At 37.2% G+C, this 23,555-nt stretch overlaps 3 protein-coding genes across 10 annotated transcripts in view; 2 read left to right on the top strand and 1 right to left on the bottom strand.

Moving 5' to 3' along the window:
- Positions 1 to 868: 868 nt before the first annotated feature.
- LOC113650820 lies at positions 869 to 8,702 on the top strand. Of its 6 annotated transcripts, none has more exons than XM_047822174.1 (15): positions 869 to 1,650; positions 1,798 to 1,830; positions 1,954 to 2,268; positions 2,355 to 2,657; positions 2,755 to 2,862; positions 4,992 to 5,016; positions 5,129 to 5,172; positions 6,170 to 6,200; positions 6,338 to 6,414; positions 6,613 to 6,643; positions 6,738 to 6,814; positions 7,215 to 7,257; positions 7,355 to 7,419; positions 7,505 to 7,535; positions 8,264 to 8,702. In XM_047822174.1, the coding sequence occupies exons 1-15, from the start codon at positions 1,626 to 1,628 to the stop codon at positions 8,307 to 8,309; spliced, it is 1,254 nt and encodes a 417-aa protein (XP_047678130.1). In that variant the 5' UTR covers positions 869 to 1,625; the 3' UTR covers positions 8,310 to 8,702. The 6 variants fall into 6 exon arrangements, with proteins under 6 accessions (XP_047678130.1, XP_027015183.2, XP_027015181.2 ...); XM_027159382.2 differs by having other exon boundaries at positions 6,158 to 6,200; positions 8,294 to 8,702; XM_027159381.2 differs by having other exon boundaries at positions 870 to 1,650; positions 6,158 to 6,200.
- Positions 8,703 to 9,627: 925 nt separating this feature from the next.
- Positions 9,628 to 23,555, bottom strand: part of rec114 (REC114 meiotic recombination protein) — a 68,212-nt gene continuing 54,284 nt past the window's right edge. For all 3 annotated transcript variants that reach the window (XR_007144665.1, XR_007144666.1, XM_027159373.2), the window contains one exon: positions 9,628 to 9,879. The gene's annotated coding sequence lies outside the window, so the exon portion shown is untranslated. The remainder of the gene's footprint in view (positions 9,880 to 23,555) is intronic.
- Positions 9,700 to 23,428, top strand: chrna5 (cholinergic receptor, nicotinic, alpha 5). The gene is made up of 8 exons (XM_047822172.1): positions 9,700 to 9,817; positions 17,108 to 17,259; positions 17,423 to 17,467; positions 18,009 to 18,118; positions 19,175 to 19,352; positions 19,613 to 19,945; positions 20,151 to 20,519; positions 21,383 to 23,428. Exons 1-8 carry the CDS (start codon positions 9,751 to 9,753, stop codon positions 21,548 to 21,550), a joined length of 1,422 nt encoding a protein of 473 aa, XP_047678128.1. The 5' UTR covers positions 9,700 to 9,750; the 3' UTR covers positions 21,551 to 23,428.

The raw sequence follows: 23,555 nt of genomic DNA, 5'->3' as shown, positions 1-23,555 counted from the left end.
ATTTCCCTGCTCCTGTGAAATCTAACAAATGTAATTTCTCTCATTAGAAAGCAACCTAAATGTTTGTCAATTATTGAGATGGCTGTTGTAGTTTAAATAGTCATGCTAAAATAATTTGACAAAAAATACCATGAAACCATGTTATTTTTCTTATCGTGAACATTTTTATTGTGTACACTTAAGTTTCTGTTAAAGTTTAATTCTAAATGAGTGTGATATGGCTCTCTGAGTTACACATTTGAATGTAGAAAATGTCTACTTAGGCGTCTTACAATGCACCGATGTTATGTAGTCCCAAAATATAACACAAGCATGTTAAACTGTAGGGAAAAAATCTTATTTACATCATAGGGGCCACTATATTGTAGTGTCATAACTCATACAGCACGCAATATCTCTCTGTTTATATCATGAACTGGCCCCATGACAAATTAATTGAATAGCCCTGGTGTAGTCCATGGTGGTCATGTTTTAGTGCCGGTGTGTTTGCTGGGAAATTACGTTTGTGGTTGAAAATAATGCAACAAAAAAAAGTTCAAGAAAAAGCATTCTTGCATTAAAGTTCAACATTCAACCTTTTTTCGATTCGCCAGGTATTTTCTAAGTTAATATAAATCGACAGAGATGTTTGAGATATAATGTTATTAATGTTTTGAGCAAAAGGCACATAGATAAAAGGGAAAGTGGATAGAATTGTTGAACTGAGATTAGGGTTAATAATGGATGTAGAGTACACTATGTGGTTAAACACATGACCATCACATCATGGGAATTTCCCATGAGGCATTGCTGCAAATCTGGAAGCACACAATTGTACATGATGTCTTTGAATGGTGTACATGTTCTACAATTTTCCTACAAACATGATCCATCATGACAGTGTACCTGTGCACAAAGCAAGCTCTATGATGACATGGTGTTGATGAAAAAGGCAAGGATTTATGTTGTTGTTGTTGTTGTTGTTGTTGTTGTCCAATTACTGTTGAAAATCTGCTATACAAGTGTTGCAGCATAAACATGGAGCTATAAAAGTGAAGGGTCTTATTTACAGAGATTTAAAACATTAATGCCCATCAACTTATATCATCATTTTACTTTTTTTTCTTTTCTTTTTTTTTTCTTAATGTATTTGGTGAATCTGGTTTTTAAACAATTTTTTCTTGAATGTTTTTTTCACACAGACTTTTATGTGTAAACTGTTCCTAATATTTTATTGAGTTTCTCTGCAGTACAGTTTCAAAGAAAATGGAACTGAAAAGTGAAAGTGTATTTCTGTATTCTGTTTTATTATTATTCGGTTTTATTTTTTTTTAAACAAGAAGTTGAACAAGAGATTAATCGAGCATTATAGCATCAATTTGTTTTACGTTTTTTAAATATTTCTCGCTATAATTAATATTTCTTGGGCAAACTCATCTGATACCATAGACAACCACAGAAGTAATAAGAAACAGTAATATTTATAGAGTTCTACAGAGCTTGAATTGAGAACTGAGTGTGTGTGAGGTTACTGGAAAGTGTGGAAGTGGTTTAGGTGGCAGTGTGCAGAGTTCAGACCGACGTCAGTCTGACATAAAAAAGACGCTCTGGTGTGTGATCATAAAAATATCTGTGTGGATTTCAAAATGAAGCCTGTTCTGATCGCAGTGTGTAAGTATAAATATACTTTGTTGTTGTTTTTACAACACAGATTGTTAATAAGATAGTTAACTTTCACTACCATTTTCAATTTGGAAGTTAATCCTAAATTCATTCTGTGTTTTTTTTTGTTTGTTTGTTTGTTTGTTCTGTTTTCAGTTTTTATCAATTTGTCCACCTCTATTCAGGAAGGTAACATTCATTTTATCATTAGTTTTTTGTTACTTTGTTGAAGAATTATTTTATTAATCATCATATCTCTCTGAATTAAGTTTATAATGTGAAATTACTAAGAAATCTTTTTTCCGTAACTAGAAAGTCAGGGCCGTTTACATCCAGCGTATATTTACAATGGTGGAGTGACCAAAGTGAAGGAAAGTGAAAGCATCACCTTTAAGTGCTCAACTTTTAATATAACAGTAAATATAACAGAAATCCACATGTACCTCTTCAAAAATAGTGAGAGATTCATGATGAAGGATATTGAAAAAAAAGACGATACAACATTTCCCCTTACTAATCTTACTGTAGAACATTCTGGATTGTACACATGTCTTTACTCTGAAAAGAAACTCAATGTCAGTAAGACAAATGCAACAGGACACAACTCTGTCTCACTCGACGTTTGGGGTAGGACACATTCCTGATTCTGTCTTTACATTCTCTTAGATCATATTTATGTGTATCTTTAATAATCGACATGCTTTGGTATTTAGGTAAAATATTACCAGCGAGAATTGAAAGTACAGAAACTTCAGTAACAAAAGGAGAAACAATGAAACTGACCTGCACCTTTACAAAAATTCAAAACTGTGCTCAAGTCTACGTTTATCTCTGTGTCAATGGGATCGGAAACAGCAAGAAGCAGGTGAACTGTAGCAACAGGAACATTTCCACAACATTTCACCTTATAGTCTCTGAAAACTCTGTGAACTACAGCTGTGTGTATTCAGTGTCTAACTACAATGTCAGTGAGGTGCGATATACAGGAGAAAACACCATCTTTGTTCAAGTACCTGGTAAGACAGATCTTATTTTCCCTGAGATATGACTGTGGTCTATTTCACACTATTAATTTTCTCTGTCGGTGAATGCTGTGTGATTTATATTCTACAGAAAAAGGTTTTGGTTTTTGGACTTTGATTATCGGTGTATCGGTTGCTGTGTCAGTGGTTCTGTTGGTTCTGTTGGGATTGTGCTACTGTCGAAACATTCTCTTTTTCAGTGAGTACATCATGAACGAGCTCTTCATTACAAACAAACATTTCATTTAACATTATTAACATTAAAAGTAATTTATTAAATCTGACTGAGGATAAATATTGAGTTCTGTGAAATGGTTAGTGTTGAACATGTTTCCCTCACAATTATTCATATTCAATTCAATTTAGTTGTATAGCGCTTTTAACACTTCACACTGTCTCAAAGCAGCTTTACAGGAGTACAGAAACAAAATCTAATTTTTAAGTTTAAAGTTTAAAATTAAGTTACTATTTATCTCTAGCATGTATGCATATTGAGCAAGCTTGAGGTGATGGTGGTGAGAAAAATCTCCCTTATGATAATGAGGAAGAAACCTTGAGAGGAACCAGACTCGGAAGAGAACCTCATACTCATTTGGGTAAAACTGGACAGGAAATAACATCAACGTAAATAATGTTCTTTCTACAACAGTTTGTAGTTGAGTGGAATTAAGCAACCAAGAGGTCCTGAGGAACTAACAGATCAGCATAATTTCCTAGCTCACCACAGACCCAGCACTAATTCTTTACTGCAGAAGTTTTCAAATGTTCAATGATGAAGACACGATTATAAAGCTGACCGAAACAACAGTAGTTCAGAACGCCGTCAATCCCCAGCAGAGTAAACACCAGGTGATGAGACTCCAACCAGTGATAGGGCTTCAGGATTGATTGATGAAGTGGATCCGGGAGAAGAAGCAATCAAACTAGGAACTCAGAACAGTGGGAGCTCAGGAGTGGCATGAGAGAGAGAGAGAGAGAGAGAGAGAGAGAGAGAGAGAGAGAGAGAGAGAGAGAGAGAGAGAGAATAATATTATCCATAATATTTTTATGTTCTGCTGCTTTTACTGCATTTGGTGCATCCAAATACAGAAAATGTAAACCTTTTTTGAAAAAAAAAAATAACAGTAAACAATATGAAGTTATTTTCATTTATTCATCAGCTATAAATATCTAAGTCATCCGTTATAAATGAGCAGTTACTGTATGAAGGTTTTTTTAGTGAGTGAACATATGGAGATTTACAACCAGGTCAATCATTGTCAGTATCATATCAATGCAGTGAAGCTACAGTATGTAAAAATAATGACGTATCTATTTTTGGGACGTTCACCAGCATGTGATGCTGTTATTCCACTTTAACTGTGGCTGCCTGAACTCGAGTCTCAGAGGCAGCACAAATTCTCTCTATTTTTGCCTCCAACTGTAAAGTGATGGCAAACAACCTTGACATAATGAGAGCTAAACAAATCTTTATATAATTATTTCTGATAATAATACATCTAAATTAAACAGCCAGTTAAGTTGTATTTAGTTAAGTGTGTGTACTGTAGCAGTGTGTGTATCAGTGAGGTGTACATGAACATTTAACTATATCAGATGTTTGTACATAACACAACATAACTTTCGCTTGCAATAATATTATCAAATGTGGTTATTCTAAAAATATCATTATAGTTTATTACATAAAAAATCTAATAGTAATTATATAAGCTAAACATAATTTCTACTGAAAGTGTTCTTTAAATTCAGAGAATTTTGCAATTAAATTTAGTCTATTATGAATTGTAATGGAATTTAATTAAATTTGATTTAAGAATTTCAATTTGGAAATTTGATTTAAATATTGGGATGCAACTTAAAGGATTTCCTGTGAGCAGTTACCTTACCACACATTAAGTACACTGATAAACTGATATTTAAATTTAGTTTACAATTGATTGAATTGGATTGAAATTTATTTCAGTTTGATTGAGAAATTCTTTTTAAACCTATTTGAGAAATCTTATTTTAATCAAAAGGAATTTTATTTGTATTTAGAAAATTTTTATTAAAACTTATAATGAAAAATGAAAATTTATTTGATTTTCAATTTTTTAAGTATTTTTTTGATTTTTTTAAAAAAAAATCATTTTTTTCATATTTATTTTAAAAAATATGGACGCAGCATTGCACATGATTTCATGTGAGCAATTAAAAACTACAGCTGTCTACTTGAAATTTTAGTCCTTTTATAATCTAATGAGATTTGGTACAAATTTTATTAGCATCCCACTCCTGCATTTTCCAATCTACTCAGTCATTAAGTCTTCCATCATTCTGCCTTTTCAGGGATGTGCCAAGATCCTGATGTAAGGTAAAACTATTTTAAATGGTTTTCAATCCTATACTGAGTTAAAGTGTTGTTTTATTAAACACATTATTGAATCAGTAAATAGGAATAAAACACTTTTCCTCTTTTCTCTCAGAAAAAATCCAAACAATGAGCATTTCTACCATGAGATCGCAACAGGTATTTCTCCCTGTTTTATCCACAACTATCACTTTTTCATTCTTATATCTAGGGATGTACCGATCCGATATTTTATCGACATTGTATCGACGCCGATCCAAGCATTTTGAGTGGATCGGGTATCGGTGGTGCGTGACCGATCCAAATCCGATACCCGTGGTCATGGGTATCGCACTTTTCAGAGCGCCGCCAGTCGAATCCTTTCCGCTTGAGGAATGCCCTAATATATTAAACTCCATTCCGCGTTTTACCTACAACATTGACCACGTGCCTGCTTCCTGAAATCCATGGGCGTCAGAACCATTATATGTGTGTGGGACAGGACACGCCCACTTTTTATTTGTTTCCGACGCCCATGTCCGTGGTGGTTGAATAATGTCAATTAACTAACTATTGCTTGAACTTATAAGAAAATTACACATATATTAAATTACATTAATGAAAATAAATATAATAAATATGTTGCACAACCGCCTGCGACAGACAGCAAGTTTAGCAGGCGTCCTTTCCATTTACCTCAGCGCGTTAAACATGTCACTCATTTGGGTGCAAGGTTTACTGTTCAATACAGTTTACATTGTGTTCCGAGTTCTAATATAAGATTCAGTTTAAAATATTGCCTTTTCTTCAGAAAATAATGTAATTTAATAATTGCAGTATATATGGTTTAGATTGTTATACCACTAACTGTTAAATGTTTGCTACTGCATTAATACTTTTTTTTAATTAAGGTTTCTTGTGTTTTAATTTTTCATTCAGTAATGGACATTTTTGTATTTCTTTGACAGAAACAAATAAATCTTAATAACTAAACGAGTTGTATACATTCTTTAGTTTTAAAGGTAGAAAAGAACACAGATATCGGATCGGTATCGGCCGATACTGGCAAACTCTGGTATCGGAATCGGAAGAGAAAAAATGGTATCGGTACATCCCTACTTATGTCATATGATTCCATACTCTCATATCTTTTTACACCTTTTAGACACTCCTGTAGATACATTCTACACTGTTGAAAATGGAGAGCTGTGAGTCTTTTTTTTCCCTAAACATCTTTCTTACAAATTTATATCATAAAATTAAAAAGCAAAATTTACAGAATAAAATTAAAAAGCAAAATGTATGTACAAATTGTGCTATTATTTATTTATTTATTTTTTATTAGACACTTTAGGGAAGGTCCGGTGGAAGATTTGGCTGACAACGTAAATAATCTATACAGCAAAGTACAAATGGTTGAAGGTAACAGCAGTTCATTCCATCCATCCATCTTCTACCGCTTACGCGACCCGACAGTTCAGTTCATTTCATTTTATTTTATATCAATGGTTCAAACAGGTATTTCTCCCTGTTTTATCCACCACTATCACTTTTTCATGCTTATATCATATTAATCCATACTCTCATATCTTTTTTTACACCTTTTATACACTCCTGTAGAAACACTCTGCATTGTTGAAAATGGAGTGCTGTGAGTCTTTTTTTTCCCCCTAAACATCTTTCTTACAAATTTACATCATAAAATTATGTATAAATTGTGCTATTATTATTTTTTTCTTTATTAGACACTTCAGTGAAGGTCCGGTGGAAGATTTGGCTGACAATGTAAATAATGCATACAGCACAGTACAAATGTTTGAAGGTAACAGCAGTTCATTTCATTTCATTTCATTTCATTTCAATGTTTCAAGTTTACAGAAATTTTAGATTAGATACCTATAAGGTAAGCAATAACTTTTTGGCCAACATGTCATAACTCTAACTGTATTATAAATGTATTATTTATGAGCGTGTTATAAATTTGCAAGTGTGAGTTCATGCTGGTATAAAAACAGGCTCATGCAAAGCAAACACATTTAAAGTAGGCAACTTACTTTCAAAACTTCGATCATTATTTACATTTGGAAAGTTCCTTGTATGCAAGCTCTGTAGATGAACTAATTATTCCAATTATCAAAAAGATCTTTGTGTACTTTAATATACCATAAACTAGTATTTACATCACTTGATTTAGTTATTTTTTATGACTTACTGTCTTCCAGTTCCTTCACAAGATGAACAACCTGCGGAGAAATTCGTGGACTCGTGAGTAATTTTCACTGACCCTTATGATTAACTTATTTTTTATTGTTGCTGTGTTTTTTTTAATTATCATTGTAATTCTCTGTAATGTTTCTAACAGAAATATAGATGCAGTCTGTTATGACACTGTAAAATCTCCATACGCTGCAATCCAGAAACGTAAAGGTAACGCAGGAGGTGATGGACATAATGTGCTTGTGCCTTGTAAAATATCGTCAGTGATGGCTGATTAAAACAGTCTTTCCTTCAGAAAAAACAGCAGATGAGCAGGCAATGCAAAGGTGAATGAAAACCTGAACACCAATGTGTATATAGCACTGATGGATTTTTTTCAAAATAATGTTAGAAATCCTTGTATTATGTACATTGCTTAACAATAGTTCAATATTATCTAATAATAATAATAATAATAATAATAATAATAATAATAATAATAATAATAATAATAATAATAATAATAATATATTTTAATTTCTTTATCAGCTAATTGGTTTATTTATTTATTTATTTTTATTTTTTTTATTTTTATTATTATTATTATTATTATTATTATTATTATTATTATTATTATTATTATTATTATTATTATTTCTAAATGTCACATAAATCTTGTGATTTTGCCCCTTAAATTTATTTAAAATTTACTTTTGGGATAAAAAAAAAGTGTAAAATCTGACACAAATCATATTTATGGAAACTACTGTATATATTTCATGGAAATAAGTGAATGTGACATTTTTTATATTTATGGGAGGAAAAACAACAGTCATTCTTAACACTTTTTACCATTAAATTCTAAAATCTTTGCAATATTAATAATAACTGAATGATTGTCTAGTCTGAGAAAGCTGACAGTCACATAGTTTAGGATGTTGATACTGTAGTATTTTAGACCAGTGTATACTTTTCACCCCTTTAACACATTGTCCTAAACAGAACAGAAAATGAAAAAGGGAAGACAGAATTTACTGTAGATGCCTGAGGTTTTTTTGTTGTTGCTTAATTTTAGCTTTAGTTATGAAACCAATGTGATCTGCAGAATGGAGAAGCACTGAGGTACAAAAGCCAGCAACCAAAACCACACAGGACATCAAACCGAAGACCAGTTAACCTTTCACACATACCCTTTTATAGTGAAAGCGTCTCTTTGTGAGAAATCGAGAAACGCTACGTTTCACATAAACAGGATGCATTATTCAAAACCACAACGTAGAGGAGTATTTTGTGTAGTAGATCTGTACTGAGTGCTGCTTTTTTTTAAGATTACACAGCAGATCATTGTTGTACCTCCCACCAAAGTACACCACCTTTAATATTTTATTCTGTAACTTTCATGATATAATTCATTTTTTCTTGGATTTCATGGCTTTGTAACTTATATAATTGACCATTAGACTAACTGAAATGTCATATGGAATAAAAAAGTCATTTGGATAAGGAAAACTTTACATTCTTCGTCTTTCATTCACTGCAAAAACGTCTTTCGTTCACTGCAAAAATATCTGAAATATAATCAATATAAGTATTTTATATTGTTTTCCTCTATAATATCCTCATCTGAAATTATTTAACATTTTTTCTCATTTTATTTCTATTAGCAGATCATCTGTTTATTTCAGAATAAAAGCATTGTTATCTGTCAGTAGAATAAAATCATGTAAAGCTTGAAATGAGCAGAAAATCATCACGGACGAATAGATAGATAGATAGATAGATAGATAGATAGATAGATAGATAGATAGATAGATAGATAGATAGATAGATAGATAGATAGATAGATAGATAGATAGATAGATAGATAGATAGATAGATAGATAGATAGATAGATAGATAGATAGATAGATAGATAGATAGATAGATAGATAGATAGATACTTTATAAAGCTTTATAAATTATACATTTCTCTTCATTTATATCCTAAGCACTAGGAATCACAGGCTAAAAAGAAAAAGAAACACTAGGCTAAGTGTTTGACCAAAAGGTGGCAGACTTTTTCCATATGACAGAAGGTCCTTAATCCTGATTGGCTGTCTGTTTGGCTTTGGGGGAGAAAAGACCCTTCGGGGGGAGATAAAAGAGCCTCTTTTGCAGAGTAGGAAGAGAAAGGAGAGAGGAGGAGGAGAATATCACAGCATGTATGTAATGTGTGTGAATGTGAAGCAGCAGGGAAACTCGGAACTACCAGGTGAGAGCGTGTGATGGGACGAGGAGGTGAGGAAACAGCAAATTTCTTTTTCAAAGTGCTTGTTATATGAGGAATGTAGGATGTTTCTGCACTTTCTTTGGAACTGAAATAGATTGGTGCGGTGATGTATTCACTTTATAGTAATATAGTAACATGCACTAAGAAATAATTAGAGTTGAGTTTCAAGATGTTGTATAAATTGTTTTATCATATAAAGTAATAATGTCATTTATAATAATAATGTAGTTGATCTTATTCAGTTGGGCAGATTAATAGCGTCACTGGAAGGCTGACGCTCTACAAGTGGTGACATGCTACGAGCTCAGATCTCATGTCCGGTTGTGCTCGCCTGCTTCTGTATCATCTGCTCCACCCTGGGTGAGTTCATGTCACATCGCTGAGATACGTTACCTTCTGTCTTGGTTCAACTGAAGAAGCGTCTGTAAAGGAACAAACATGAGACACGAGACAAGAATTTCACTTATCTTATACCCTGAGAAGAAAAACACTTGTTTCAACAAGTTTCAATCTTTACATACAAAAAAAAAATTCAAAACATAATTTAATTCTTAATTGTTTTTTTTTTAATATACACTTAAAACAAACAGGGAAAATAAGTGCTAGTTCAAGTGTTTCCAGAAGAAGTAGGTCTTCACCCATCATTTGAAGTCAGTGACTCAGCTGTTCGGACGTCTAGAGGAAGTTCATTCCACCACTTCGGTTCCAGACCAGAAATGAGTCTTGATATACAGTATACTTATCTCTTAGCCTGAGAGATGGAGGGACCAGTCGAACAGTGCTGGTAGATCTGAGGGAGTGAGGTGTAGTGTGAAGGAGTGAGGTGTAGTGTGAGGGAGTGAGGTGTAGTGTGAGGGAGTGAGGTGTAGTGTGAGGGAGTGAGGTGTAGTGTGAGGGAGTGAGGTGTAGTGTGAAGGAGTGAGTTGTAGTGTGAGGGAGTGAGGTGTAGTGTGAAGGAGTGAGGTGTAGTGTGAGGGAGTGAGGTGTAGTGTGAAGGAGTGAGGTGTAGTGTGAGGGAGTGAGGTGTAGTGTGAAGGAGTGAGGTGTAGTGTGAGGGAGTGAGGTGTAGTGTGAAGGAGTGAGGTGTAGTGTGAGGGAGTGACAAGAGCTTTGAGGTAAAAGGGAGCTGGTTCTTTGTAGGCAAGCATCAGTGGTTTAAATCCAGTAGAGGGAGCGCAGCAGCAGGGTGGTATGTGAGAACAGTGGGGTGGTAAATGAGAACAGTGGGGTGGTATGTGAGAACAGCGGGCAGGTATGTGAGAACAGCGGGGGGTATGTGAGAACAGCGGGGTGGTATGTGAGAACAGTGGGGTGGTATGTGAGAACAGCGGGGTGGTATGTGAGAACAGTGGGGTGTATGTGAGAACAGTGGGGTGGGTATGTGAGAACAGCGGGGTGGTATGTGAGAACAGTGGGGTGGTAAATGAGAACAGTGGGGTGGTAAATGAGAACAGTGGGGTGGTATGTGAGAACAGCGGGGTTGTATGTGAGAACAGTGGGGTGGTAAATGAGAACAGTGGGGTGGTATGTGAGAACAGTGGGGTGGTTTGTGATCACCGGGGGGGGGGTATGTGAGAACAGTGGGGTGGTAAATGAGAACAGCGGGGTGGTATGAGAACAGTGGGGTGGTATGTGAGAACAGTGGGGTGGTATGTGAGAACAGTGGGGTGGTATTTGAGAACAGTGGGGGGTATGTGAGAACAGTGGGGGGGTATGTGAGAACAGTGGGGTGGGTATGTGAGAACAGCGGGGTGGTATGTGAGAACAGTGGGGTGGTAAATGAAACAGTGGGGTGGTAAATGAGAACAGTGGGGTGGTAAATGAGAACAGTGGGGTGGTAAATGAGAACAGTGGGGTGGTATATGAGAACAGTGGGGTGGTATGTGAGAACAGAGGGGGGGTATATGAGAACAGTGGGGTGGTAAATGAGAACAGCGGGGTGGTATGAGAACAGTGGGGTGGTATGTGAGAACAGTGGGGTGGTATGTGAGAACAGTGGGGTGGTAAGTGAGAACAGTGGGGGGTATGTGAGAACAGTGGGGGGAGTGGTATGTGAGAACAGTGGGGTGGTATGTGAGAACAGTGGGGTGGTATGTGAGAACAGTGGGGTGGTATGTGAGAACAGTGGGGGGTATGTGAGAACAGCGGGGTGGTATGTGAGAACAGTGGGGTGGGTATGTGAGAACAGCGGGGTGGTATGTGAGAACAGTGGGGTGGTAAATGAAACAGTGGGGTGGTAAATGAGAACAGTGGGGTGGTAAATGAGAACAGTGGGGTGGTATGTGAGAACAGAGGGGTGGTATGTGAGAACAGAGGGGTGGTATGTGAGAACAGCGGGGGGTATGTGAGAACAGTGGGGTGTATGTGAGAACAGTGGGGTGGGTATGTGAGAACAGCGGGGTGGTATGTGAGAACAGTGGGGTGGTAAATGAGAACAGTGGGGTGGTAAATGAGAACAGTGGGGTGGTATGTGAGAACAGCGGGGTTGTATGTGAGAACAGTGGGGTGGTAAATGAGAACAGTGGGGTGGTATGTGAGAACAGTGGGGTGGTATGTGAGAACAGAGGGGGGGGGTATGTGAGAAAAGTGGGGTGGTAAATGAGAACAGCGGGGTGGTATGAGAACAGTGGGGTGGTATGTGAGAACAGTGGGGTGGTATGTGAGAACAGTGGGGTGGTATGTGAGAACAGTGGGGGGTATGTGAGAACAGTGGGGGGGGTATGTGAGAACAGTGGGGTGGGTATGTGAGAACAGCGGGGTGGTATGTGAGAACAGTGGGGTGGTAAATGAAACAGTGGGGTGGTAAATGAGAACAGTGGGGTGGTAAATGAGAACAGTGGGGTGGTAAATGAGAACAGTGGGGTGGTATATGAGAACAGTGGGGTGGTATGTGAGAACAGAGTGGGGGTATGAGAGAACAGAGGGGCGGTATATGAGAACAGAGGGGTGTTATGTGAGAACAGAGGGGGGTATGTGAGAACAGTGGGGTGGGTATGTGAGAACAGCGGGGGGTATGTGAGAACAGTGGGGTGGTATGTGAGAACAGTGGGGTGGGTATGTGAGAACAGCGGGGTGGTATGTGAGAACAGTGGGGTGGTAAATGAAACAGTGGGGTGGTAAATGAGAACAGTGGGGTGGTATATGAGAACAGTGGGGTGGTATGTGAGAACAGAGGGGGGGTATATGAGAACAGTGGGGTGGTATGTGAGAACAGAGGGGGGTATGTGAGAACAGCGGGGTGGGTATGTGAGAACAGCGGGGGGTATGTGAGAACAGTGGGGTGGTATGTGAGAACAGTGGGGTGGGTATGTGAGAACAGCGGGGTGGTATGTGAGAACAGTGGGGTGGTAATTGAAACAGTGGGGTGGTAATTGAGAACAGTGGGGTGGTATATGAGAACAGTGGGGTGGTATGTGAGAACAGGGGGGTGGTATATGAGAACAGTGGGGTGGTATGTGAGAACAGAGGGGGGTATGTGAGAACAGTTGGGTGGTATGTGAGAACAGTGGGGTGGGTATGTGAGAACAGCGGGGTGGTATGTGAGAACAGTGGGGTGGGTATGTGAGAACAGCGGGGTGGTATGTGAGAACAGTGGGGTGGTAAATGAAACAGTGGGGTGGTATGTGAGAACAGTGGGGGGGTATGTGAGAACAGTGGGGGGGGGGGGGTCTGTGAGACCAGTGGGGTGGTATGTGAGAACAGTGGGGTGGTATGTGAGAACAGTGGGGTGGTAAATGAGAACAGCGGGGTGGTATGTGAGAACAGTGGGGCGGTAAGTGAGAACAGCGGGGGGGGGTATGTGAGAACAGCGGGGGGGGTATGTGAGAACAGTGGGGGGGGGGTATGTGAGAACAGCGGGGGGGGGTATGTGAGAACAGTGGGGTGGTATGTGAGAACAGCGGGGGGGGGTATGTGAGAACAGTGGGGGGGTATGTGAGAACAGTGGGGGGGGGTATGTGAGAACAGTGGGGGGGTATGTGAGAACAGTGGGGGGGTATGTGAGAACAGTGGGGGGGTATGTGAGAACAGTGGGGGGGGTATGTGAGAACAGTGGGGGGGTATGTGAGAACAGTGGGGTGTCAGGTTGAAAACAAGTCATGCAGCTGCATTTTGGAACATTTGCAGAGGATGAATTGCGATGTACAATCATCAGCGCATTGCAAACTACACAAAGCCTTTCAAAACACACCATTTCACCCATTTCAGTATCAACCAGAAGATCATCTGTTCCTTTTTATGTCTGACTCCTTTCAAGGCTTTCTATCTTCCTCTTGGAGGGTTTTTCATGCCACTATCACATCTGGCTTTTTCATTATGGCTCCAAATCCACTTCCTGAAAAATTCTGCAAAGGGTCTTTGTGTCGGTGCCTGGTGTTAAAACAATGGATGCTAAACAAATACAATTAAACTGAACCAGAGTCGGTGTAACTACGTCATAGTAACATGAGCTTCGGCACACAGCTGCAAAGCAGAAGCAAAATTTTCAGTTCCATAAAATTTTTTAAAAATAAATAAATAAATAAATAAATAAATAAATAAATAAATAAATAAATAAATGGACCACAGTGCACCACTGTACAATGTAGTTTTGTAGCAACCTACAATCAAGGTTCAATTACTTAATATTTTAAGAGAAAATACCCAAAAGGCTGAGAGACGTTGGAGAACCTTTCCATTTTCTCCAACACTTTTATGGAGCTCTGAGATGTGTGAGCCTCTCAGAAACGTGTATATCAGCTATTTGTTTGTTTACTATGTAATCATTCTTACACAAATTCCATTAAATATTCCATAATGCTTCTGAATTAGATTCTTGGTAATATCACAAGCCTTATTAAATACTCGTTGAAGTGTTGTTACTGAATAGTGGAACCTCAAGGTGGAAGCAGTGACTCCGCTACGTGATGGCGGACACATCACACCGTCTTGTCTCACTTGTTTGTCATTGATTACTTTCCAGTTATAGCACAACCTGGAAATAATCAATGATTAGACAGTGTGATGCAACCAGACACCAAGCAGAGCTACTGTTCCAACAATAAAATATATTCACAAATGAGTTGCTTCTTAACATAGAATTCACTGAGTTGTACAGAATTTAGTCACTCATTACATACGGAAGTAAACAACGATCCTCCACCAAAACCAGATGTACAATTAGGGACAATGACTTTTCTGCCTTTAGTCTGTGTAATACCTCGGTTTTTGTTGCCCATAACATTTGCACAATTAGAGTCAAAAATATGATCGAACATCCCACTGTGTTATCAGATTTTAAATGTCACTTCCCCAGTTGTAGGTAAATGTCACCCCTCAGCCTACATTTCTTTCATAAAATGAAAAAAGCCTTGTCCAATGTACAGTATGTATAAGAAATGCTTGTAAACTTTTAGACAGAAATCAGTTGTATAATAACATTCAGTTTTGGTGGAAACTTAAATGCTATGTAGCCTGATTTCTTTATCATGGCTAATAGTGTGATAATATTTATATTACAAACAGTATATCATAGTTCTACATAATATAATATTGTTTAATTTTTTTTTTCATCTTGTTTAAAACAGAAATCTACTTTAATGGGGAAAAACATAACAATTAATTTTTATTCCTAATAGAAAAAAAAGAAAAGAAAAAAAAGATAATCCCTATCTGATAAAGTTAGGAATTAACAAAAATGTATGATTTTTTTTTGTAAATAAATAAATAAATAAAAAATCTTATACAATACATATACATATAAGTAACAATAAAAAAAAATACTTTCCACTAATAATCAAAGCCTCAAACATTGAAACTATTTTTCCAAATTTAAAAATCTTAATTTCACTCTTTGTAAATGAAATAGTGAGCACCAGAATGTTTTTTTCTTTTCTTTTCTTTCTTTGTTTTTTTTTTGTACAAGCAATATCATACGACAGCCGCTCATTAAACCATATCTAGACTTCCATCTATCATAAACCCTGCCTCATAACCAAATCTGTGCCTTCAGTAATGCACTTAATCTGACTAAATCTTGTTGAGCTTCCCACTGTAATTCATTGTGTAAGGGCAAAATTAGATTAGTGAGGACGCCACTAATGGAGGCTCTGGCTTTTTTTTTATCTCTGGCAGAGGAAAATTGGCCATATTAGTTCACAGTAACATGGATATATTTCCCATGTCCCCCTATAAAGTACAGCTGTTATTCTGCTTAGTCACGTTTTTACTGTTGTTTACCTTTGAAAGCTTTTTAAAGTCTGAACGTTTGCATTTGTGAAATTTTAGTTTATGATTACCAGGCAATGTAAAGAACAGTTCATGGAGGATAATTGCTGAGATACTAAAAGCTTGTGGGTAATTTGCATAATAGGGAGTTATTAAGCTTATGTTGAGTTTTAAATTCAAATACACTTGACATGATAGTCATGTTGTTTTGCCACAAATCCATACGCACCAATTCAAATCCAAAAGATTTTATAAATATTTTCCCCTTCTTTCTACAGCTAATTCTATATCTGTTGTACCTATTTGTATTCTAATTCTTTTTTTGACACGAAGAGTCCAAAAGCATTTTACTCTGTGTATAGCCGTGTTACTGTGTATAGTTGTGTAGGTGATGAGAAACATTTGAGTTTCATTTGATGAAGGAGTTATAAGAAAGGAACAATGAGAGGAATTAGATTCGAAAGGGAACCCATCATCATCATCATCATCATCATTTGGGAGACATCAGATAATGGGATTATTAAATCATTACAGACAGGAAAAGAAGGTGACTGATTCTGGACTAGTTTGGGAGACGGGCTTATAATCAGACGTTCGCTCATGAAGAAGAATTCGCTTTAAACTGTGTGTTGATGCTTCAATTCTAAATGTCACTTTTGTTCATGCAGGTTTCCAAACTCTTAGGGACTATTGTTTATTTTTTTAGCTTTATATATAATTTCACTGGATGTATGTGTATGTGATAAATAAAATTTGATTTGATTTGAATTTTTCTCTCATGTGGTGAAGATCTGAGCTTTTTGGATGCATGGTATGTCATCATACAGTACAAGAACGCCTGCGAACATTCTCGGTTTAACAGGATTTTATTCATGCAGGTTGGCACAAGATTTTATTCATGCAGGTTGGCACAAGATTTTATTCATGCAGGTTGGCACAAGATTTTATTCATGCAGGTTGGCATGTTTTATTCACGACATTCTCAGAGCAAGCACTCGCACCCCACAGTGAGCTAATTCCAGCCTTATGAAAGTCTGGATTTATATATCAGCACCATAATGACCCCTTCCTCTCCATCACAAGTATAGAAATAGTAGTTACAAAAGTATCGTGACAAGTTGAACCAATCACCTTTCTCAGCATGCATCACTCAGAGCTGCTAGCTTGATTCGGGTCGCAACATGTTGCGGTTTGAAGCAAGCCCTAGACTGCTGTTTTAAATAGGAGCTGGGATCAGTAGTCTAGACTTCTCTTGAGCTTGAAAACTGCTTTCACACTTCACCAAACAGTATAGTCTGTGCTTAAATGTTTCAAGAAATGCAAGTATGAAAACAGTATTCATGAAATTTTCAAATGAAGGGTGAGATTTTAAATCTCCAAGCAAAAACGTTTTGGTCATTATGTTGGGAAACATGCTCACAAATATACACCTTTTTTTTCTCTCAGCTTCCACCAAGATATCTTCGTATGCCAAATCTGAAGACAGGCTGTTGAATAATCTCTTTAAAAAATACCAGAAATGGGTGCGACCGGTGGAAAGACTGAATGGGACGGTGCGAGTCAAATTTGGATTGGCCATCTCTCAGCTGGTCGACGTGGTGAATACTGATTTACTTTGTAATGAAGATATTTTGTACTGTTTACTCATGGACAGGATTGCAGGAGATATTTTATCTCCAAAATGGTTTGTAGTATTGATTACTATATTGAGAATGTCAGCTGAAAAAGTGTAATTTAATATTTAAACACCTTCGTTCAAAGGATGAGAAGAACCAGCTGATGACCACCAATGTATGGATGAAGCAGGTAATGCTTTACATTAAATCTTTTCCAAACTCCAGGCACTATAATTCAGCTTGATGGAATTTTACCAGCAAGTCTCAATTTTAATGTTTTTGCTTTCCATCCTTATCCTCCTCCTCCTCTACCTCTTGTACGTCCGGCCCACATGTGCATTTTCCTGCCCTGACAGTTTTATGGGGATTGTATCTGGCCATTTCTGCTGGCGCTCCATTGTTCCCAGAGGGGTCAGGAGGTCGTAAGGATGCCTAGAGCAATTTCTTACAGGATTAGGAAAGAGAGGTTCTTTGGTTTATACATGGCTTAAGCGTTGATCCGTCAGAAAAGAGAAGCAGAATTAAAACGGGGGTGGAACTGTTTCTATCTGCTCTTGTAGCGCTCCAGCGAAGAACATCTCGGCATTGAGCTAGACGGTTTCCAGAAGTTATGACCCTCAGTAGACTGCATCAACAGATCGATAGAATAATAAAATCACCCTAAGCACTGATAACTGAAAGGTCCTCTCTTGTGAGTCTCAGACTGATCTAATATAATGTCTTGTGCTTAGGAATGGGTGGACACAAAGCTGCGATGGAACCCTAAGCACTACCAGGGTATCACGTATATCAGAGTGCCATCTGACTCCATATGGATTCCAGATATTGTGCTTTATGACAAGTATGTGCAATAGACTCACAATGAATTTGTGTCAAAATGTGCATAATTACAAAGAAATCGTGTGTATACACTTATAATATGCCACTGCAAGTGAATTTTGTGAGACAAAAATTGGCTTTTTACCAAAATATTTTTTACACTAATTGGACAAATTTTGAACTGTGAATTATTTTATAGCCACAAATCAGAACTGAAATCGCTCTAGTATTTGCCATGACAAATGTAACATAAGCCTAAACCATTCAACCATTCAACCATTCGGTCAGGTAATAAAGTTACGTTTATGTTTAAACGCTAATATAAAAGTGACATTTACCTAGACAGAGACACAGTTCAGTAAAGCTTGTAATTTTCATACTATGTGAACATTTTTCTTTTTCCAGGCTAGCACACATTTATTATTCAATCAATACTGTTTTTATTAAAGAAAGAAAAAAAAACAAAACAAAAAAAAACGGGTTGTTTTATCGACTGACCGATGACCTGTTACGTCTGCTGCCATTTTGTCTGGCATGTTTTCGTTATAATGTGCTGTCATGCGATATCAAATTACAGCTTCCAGATAAATCCAAGAAAGTCCAAGTAATAATTACGAGTCAGACAAATATATGAAAGTTTCTAGATTCTAGAAAGTTTCTGTAATAAGCTAATGATCCAAGGATGCTTTCACACCAGCAATCATCATGCTTTAAACATAATAACTTCATATTTCCTTCTTCATGGTGTTACTACATGATAAAGCTTGGGAAAGTAGGAAAGTTCAAAGAGGTTAAAAAGTACTAGGTTTAAATAAGGTATTAAATAATGCATGCTGTCGTAACTTTATAACCGTTTTTAAGTACATCACATTAAATACCTTATAACACTGGCTGCATTGACAGTGCAAACATAAGATTATTTGACTTAGGACTAATTAGGTAGCAGATATCTAGGTTAATAGTTATTATTAGCATTATTAGCATTATTATCTATACACTTTTCTGCAGTGAAGATAATTTGCAAGTCTGATCGAATGTCAATTAATGATGGAATAAATAATGAAACATGTTTTAATAGTGCAGACGGGCATTTTGAGGCCACGGCTACCAAAGCCATAGTGAAGCATGATGGCACCATCTCCTGGACACCACCCGCTAACTACAAATCAGCCTGCACTATTGACGTTACCTTCTTCCCCTTTGACCTTCAGAACTGCTCCATGAAGTTTGGCTCATGGACCTACGAAGGCTCACAGGTATTTTCATATATAAGTACGAGGTTATGGTAAGATGCAATGTGAAATTTATGAGTGAGATAAGATAATCCTTTATACGTCTCACAGTGGGGAACTTAGCGAGTTTACTGTTGCGATTTTTTACAGTTAGAATTGACTTGGAATTGAATTTTACTCTACAATATTCACACATGACAGAGCTGTAAATATCAGTGTTACCAAAATGTCTTATGAATGTAGATATAGTCAAGTAGTTAAATGAACTTATTCTTTACTTACAGGTGGACATACTCTTGGAGGATGTCCACGTGGACAAGCGAGACTACTTTGACAACGGTGAATGGGAGATTGTGAAAGCTACTGGAAGCCGTGGTTTGAGGATGGACATGACAGGCTTCTATCCCTTCATCACTTACTCTTTTATCATCCGGCGTCTTCCTCTGTTCTACACGCTCTTCCTTATCGTTCCCTGCATTGGTCTGTCCTTCTTGACTGTGCTGGTTTTCTACCTGCCCTCTAACTGTGGAGAGAAAATCGCTCTCTGTACTTCAGTTCTTGTCTCACTCACTGTGTTCCTCTTGGTGATAGAGGAGATCATCCCGTCATCCTCAAAGGTACTCTATGCTTCACATTCTAGGTTCAAGACCTGTCTAGAAGGTGGTATTTACGAGTTGAACGTGTAAGAATGCTACCACAAAGCCTTAGCCTAACCTTCACCCCCGTAACCTTTTTTGGATGGTACAAACTGGTACAAAGTTGTTACAAAATGTGACACCATGTTGTTTTGTTATATGTATATACTGAATTTTCTGTCCTTAGGTCATCCCACTGATCGGCGAGTATCTAGTCTTCACGATGATCTTTGTCACACTCTCCATCATCATCACAGTCTTTGCTATCAATATTCACCACCGTTCCTCCTCCACACATCACGACATGGCACCCTGGGTGCGCCGGGTCTTCCTGCACAGTCTCCCGAAGCTGCTTTGCATGCGCAGCCATGTGGACCGCTACGCAACAACAGGCGGTAATCATCGAGCTGGAGGTACAGCGGCGCTAAACTCTGGGAAGAGCTTAAAACAAGACAGCAGCCTTCTGCTAAACTCAGCAGCACACAACCTTCAAGCAGCACTGGACTCTATTCGATACATCACTCAGCATGTGGTAAAGGAGAATAAAGTCAGAGAGGTAAGAGGAGTGGCTCTCAGTGGGTTTCTCTTTCTGGGGAGTAAGTAATCTGTTGATGTGAGTGATGGCCCTTGTTGCGTACAGTAACATATTACTTTCCAACGTGTTCCAGGTTTTGTCTTCTTCCATTTGTGAGCTTGTTATCGAGAAAGATTGATGGCCTATAACTTGAAGCTAGTCAGTTAAGCGCATAAATAATTGCACAAATGAGTAGATTGCTATGTAGGGGGGTGGTCATTATACATCCTTAAGGAAATTTCTAAAGAAGAACATTCATATTCGTAAGAAAATATATTATTAAAGTCTGGTTAACGTGGGGGACACGGTAGCTTAGTGGTTAGCACATACGCCTCACACCTCCAGGGTTGGGGGTTCGATTCCCGCCTCCGCCTTGTGTGTGTGGAGTTTGCATGTTCTCCCCGTGCCTCGGGGGTTTCCTCCGGGTACTCCGGTTTCCTCCCCCGGTCCAAAGACATGCATGGTAGGTTGATTGGCATCTCTGGAAAATTGTCCGTAATGTGTGAATGAGTGTGTGTGTGTGCCCTGTGATGGGTTGGCACTCCGTCCAGGGTGTATCCTGCCTTGATGCCCTGATGACGCCTGAGGCACAGGCTCCCCGTGACCGAGGTAGTTCGGATAAGCGTTAGAAAATGAATGAATGAATGGTTAAAATCTTTATATTCTCTGTATGTTTAACATACAGAGGTGTGAGGTGAGTTATCTTGTATGATGGATTCATGCAGTTTTTTTATTTGGAACTTCACATACATGCCTTGTGTTTCTGATTCTAAAAAAGAGGTATGCCATTTGTGCATGTTAATTGACCCATTTTGTAAAAATCAACTTGTATTATCTCTTCACAGGTTGTTCAAGATTGGAATTTTGTGGCTCAAGTTCTAGACCGTGTCTTCCTGTGGGTCTTCTTGTCAGTATCTGTACTTGGTTCTGCTCTGCTATTCATACCTGTAATATACAAATGGGCTAAAATCGTTGTTCCAAATTATGGTGATAATTATGGTAACAACGGCTAAGCAGCCAAACTTACAATGGGGTGTATAGAACTCTTAATTTGTGAAAAAATGCGCAGGGATTTAAATATTTTGTCTTCTTTAGGACTGATTGATTGATTGATTGATTGATTGATTGATCCACATTATAATTAAACTATACCTAGCATTACACTGCCTTTCTTCAAAATGCAGCATCTACAGTATAAATAGTATTACAATTTTGGGAAATATTGCAATTAATAAAAAGATTTTTGCAATGTATTATTATTATTATTATTGATTTTAAGTACATAATTATTAAGTAATTAAATCATACTCAAATGCACAATTATATTTATTTAGTATATAAAAAAATGAATGATTTTTAATTTTATGATGTATTTCTTTTTTGTTTGTTAAACTAATTTCTGGTAAATGCTGTGTATTTGCTGATTTCTTTATTGAATTAAATTCTTTTGCGATGAAATTGAGATACTCAGTAACTAATTTCACTGTAATAGGCATTAGCCTCCATTTGAATAGGAGTTGCTGCAGAAAGGGTAAAACTGAGATAAAGATTAATCATAGTAGGTATTCTAGAAACTGTAAATATTAAATAGTTTAATTAGACAGGACATGGTGTAAAACCCCTTTTCAAGGCCATTTTTTTTTTGAAAACGAGGATGCTTACATTTCTTTGTGACGGGGGTTAAATTGAAAGAGATGGCTGAGGAAGGCAGGAAAGATGGCATCAATGTTTAAAAGAGGTTTCTTTAACTTTCCTGTTTCAGATGAGAATTCATAAATAATGTTTAGGTGAAAGACCAAAGACTGAACACCATTATCGCCAATAAGCAATCAATGAATACTTTGTTTTCATTGACCAATCACTGAACACCATATTCTTAATGAGCAATCAATGAATACTTTGTTTTCATTGACCAATCACTGAACACCATTATTCCCAATGACCAATCATTGAACACTATTGTTTTCAAAGACCAAACACTGAATGCCATTAATCCCAATGAGCAATCACTGAACATTATTTTCTTTGTTTACTTTGTTTTCAATAACCATTGACTCAACACCATTGTCCCCAATGACTAATCATTCAAATTTCCTACCTATGATTAATAAAGTTATATTTTATATGAATTTTAACCCTTTTTGTTCCATGTGACCAGTTTGTTCCTGATGTCATTTCACTAAACAGCATAGTACCCAGCAGCCAATCACATCAGTGTTACTTCCCAATGACCAATCACCGATCCCTGTTATTTTTCAGCAACCAATCACAGATCATCATAGTTTCCCAATTGCAATCGCATTGATTGATCATTGGGAAACTGTGATGATCTGTGATTGTTTGCTGAATATATACAGCAATAAAAATGACGTATTCCATCCAAATCCATTTATTTCATGACTGTTTCCTGACTCATCACTCCCACGGCTTCGTTTTGTCTGCATTCTTGATAGATTTTATAGTACATCGCACTCCTGTTTTTTTTTTTAAAATCCCGATAACGCCAAAGCCATCTGTGTCCAGGAGTCCAAGAGAGCAAAACCGTCCATGCTGTCTGAGTCACTCTTTCTTCTGTTAATCACAGCGACACTAGCCTTCATGGACATCTGTGTTTTCATGCATGCACAAGGACACATGTACGTTACACAGCCACATGATACAGCATGAGCAGCAGTTTGATATTTATTTTGTATATAGTATTTTGCAAACAGATCCATAAATACCATGAATAAATGATAGAGAAAATGACTGTCTGACTACTTTTAAATCATGTCTTCTTAAAACTCAATTCAATTAAATTAGCATTCTATGGTCAATTTTAAACTATTTAATGTCAATAACTGTTGTTTGTTGTATTGTTGTATTGACTTTATCATCACCACTGGACTGTACGGTGTCCTTGAGTGCCCTGAAAGGCGCCTTTAAATAAAATGTATTATTATCATTATCATTAATATTATTATACGCTTATTAGAAATCTAATTTTTATCAGAAACTAGTTCTTAATTGAAAACGTTT

Source organism: Tachysurus fulvidraco, chromosome 13, assembly GCF_022655615.1.
Source record: "Tachysurus fulvidraco isolate hzauxx_2018 chromosome 13, HZAU_PFXX_2.0, whole genome shotgun sequence".
Classification (NCBI taxonomy): domain Eukaryota; kingdom Metazoa; phylum Chordata; class Actinopteri; order Siluriformes; family Bagridae; genus Tachysurus; species Tachysurus fulvidraco.
The sequence above is the reverse complement of the archived record's forward strand: the minus strand, read 5'-3'. Positions and strand labels throughout refer to the sequence as shown.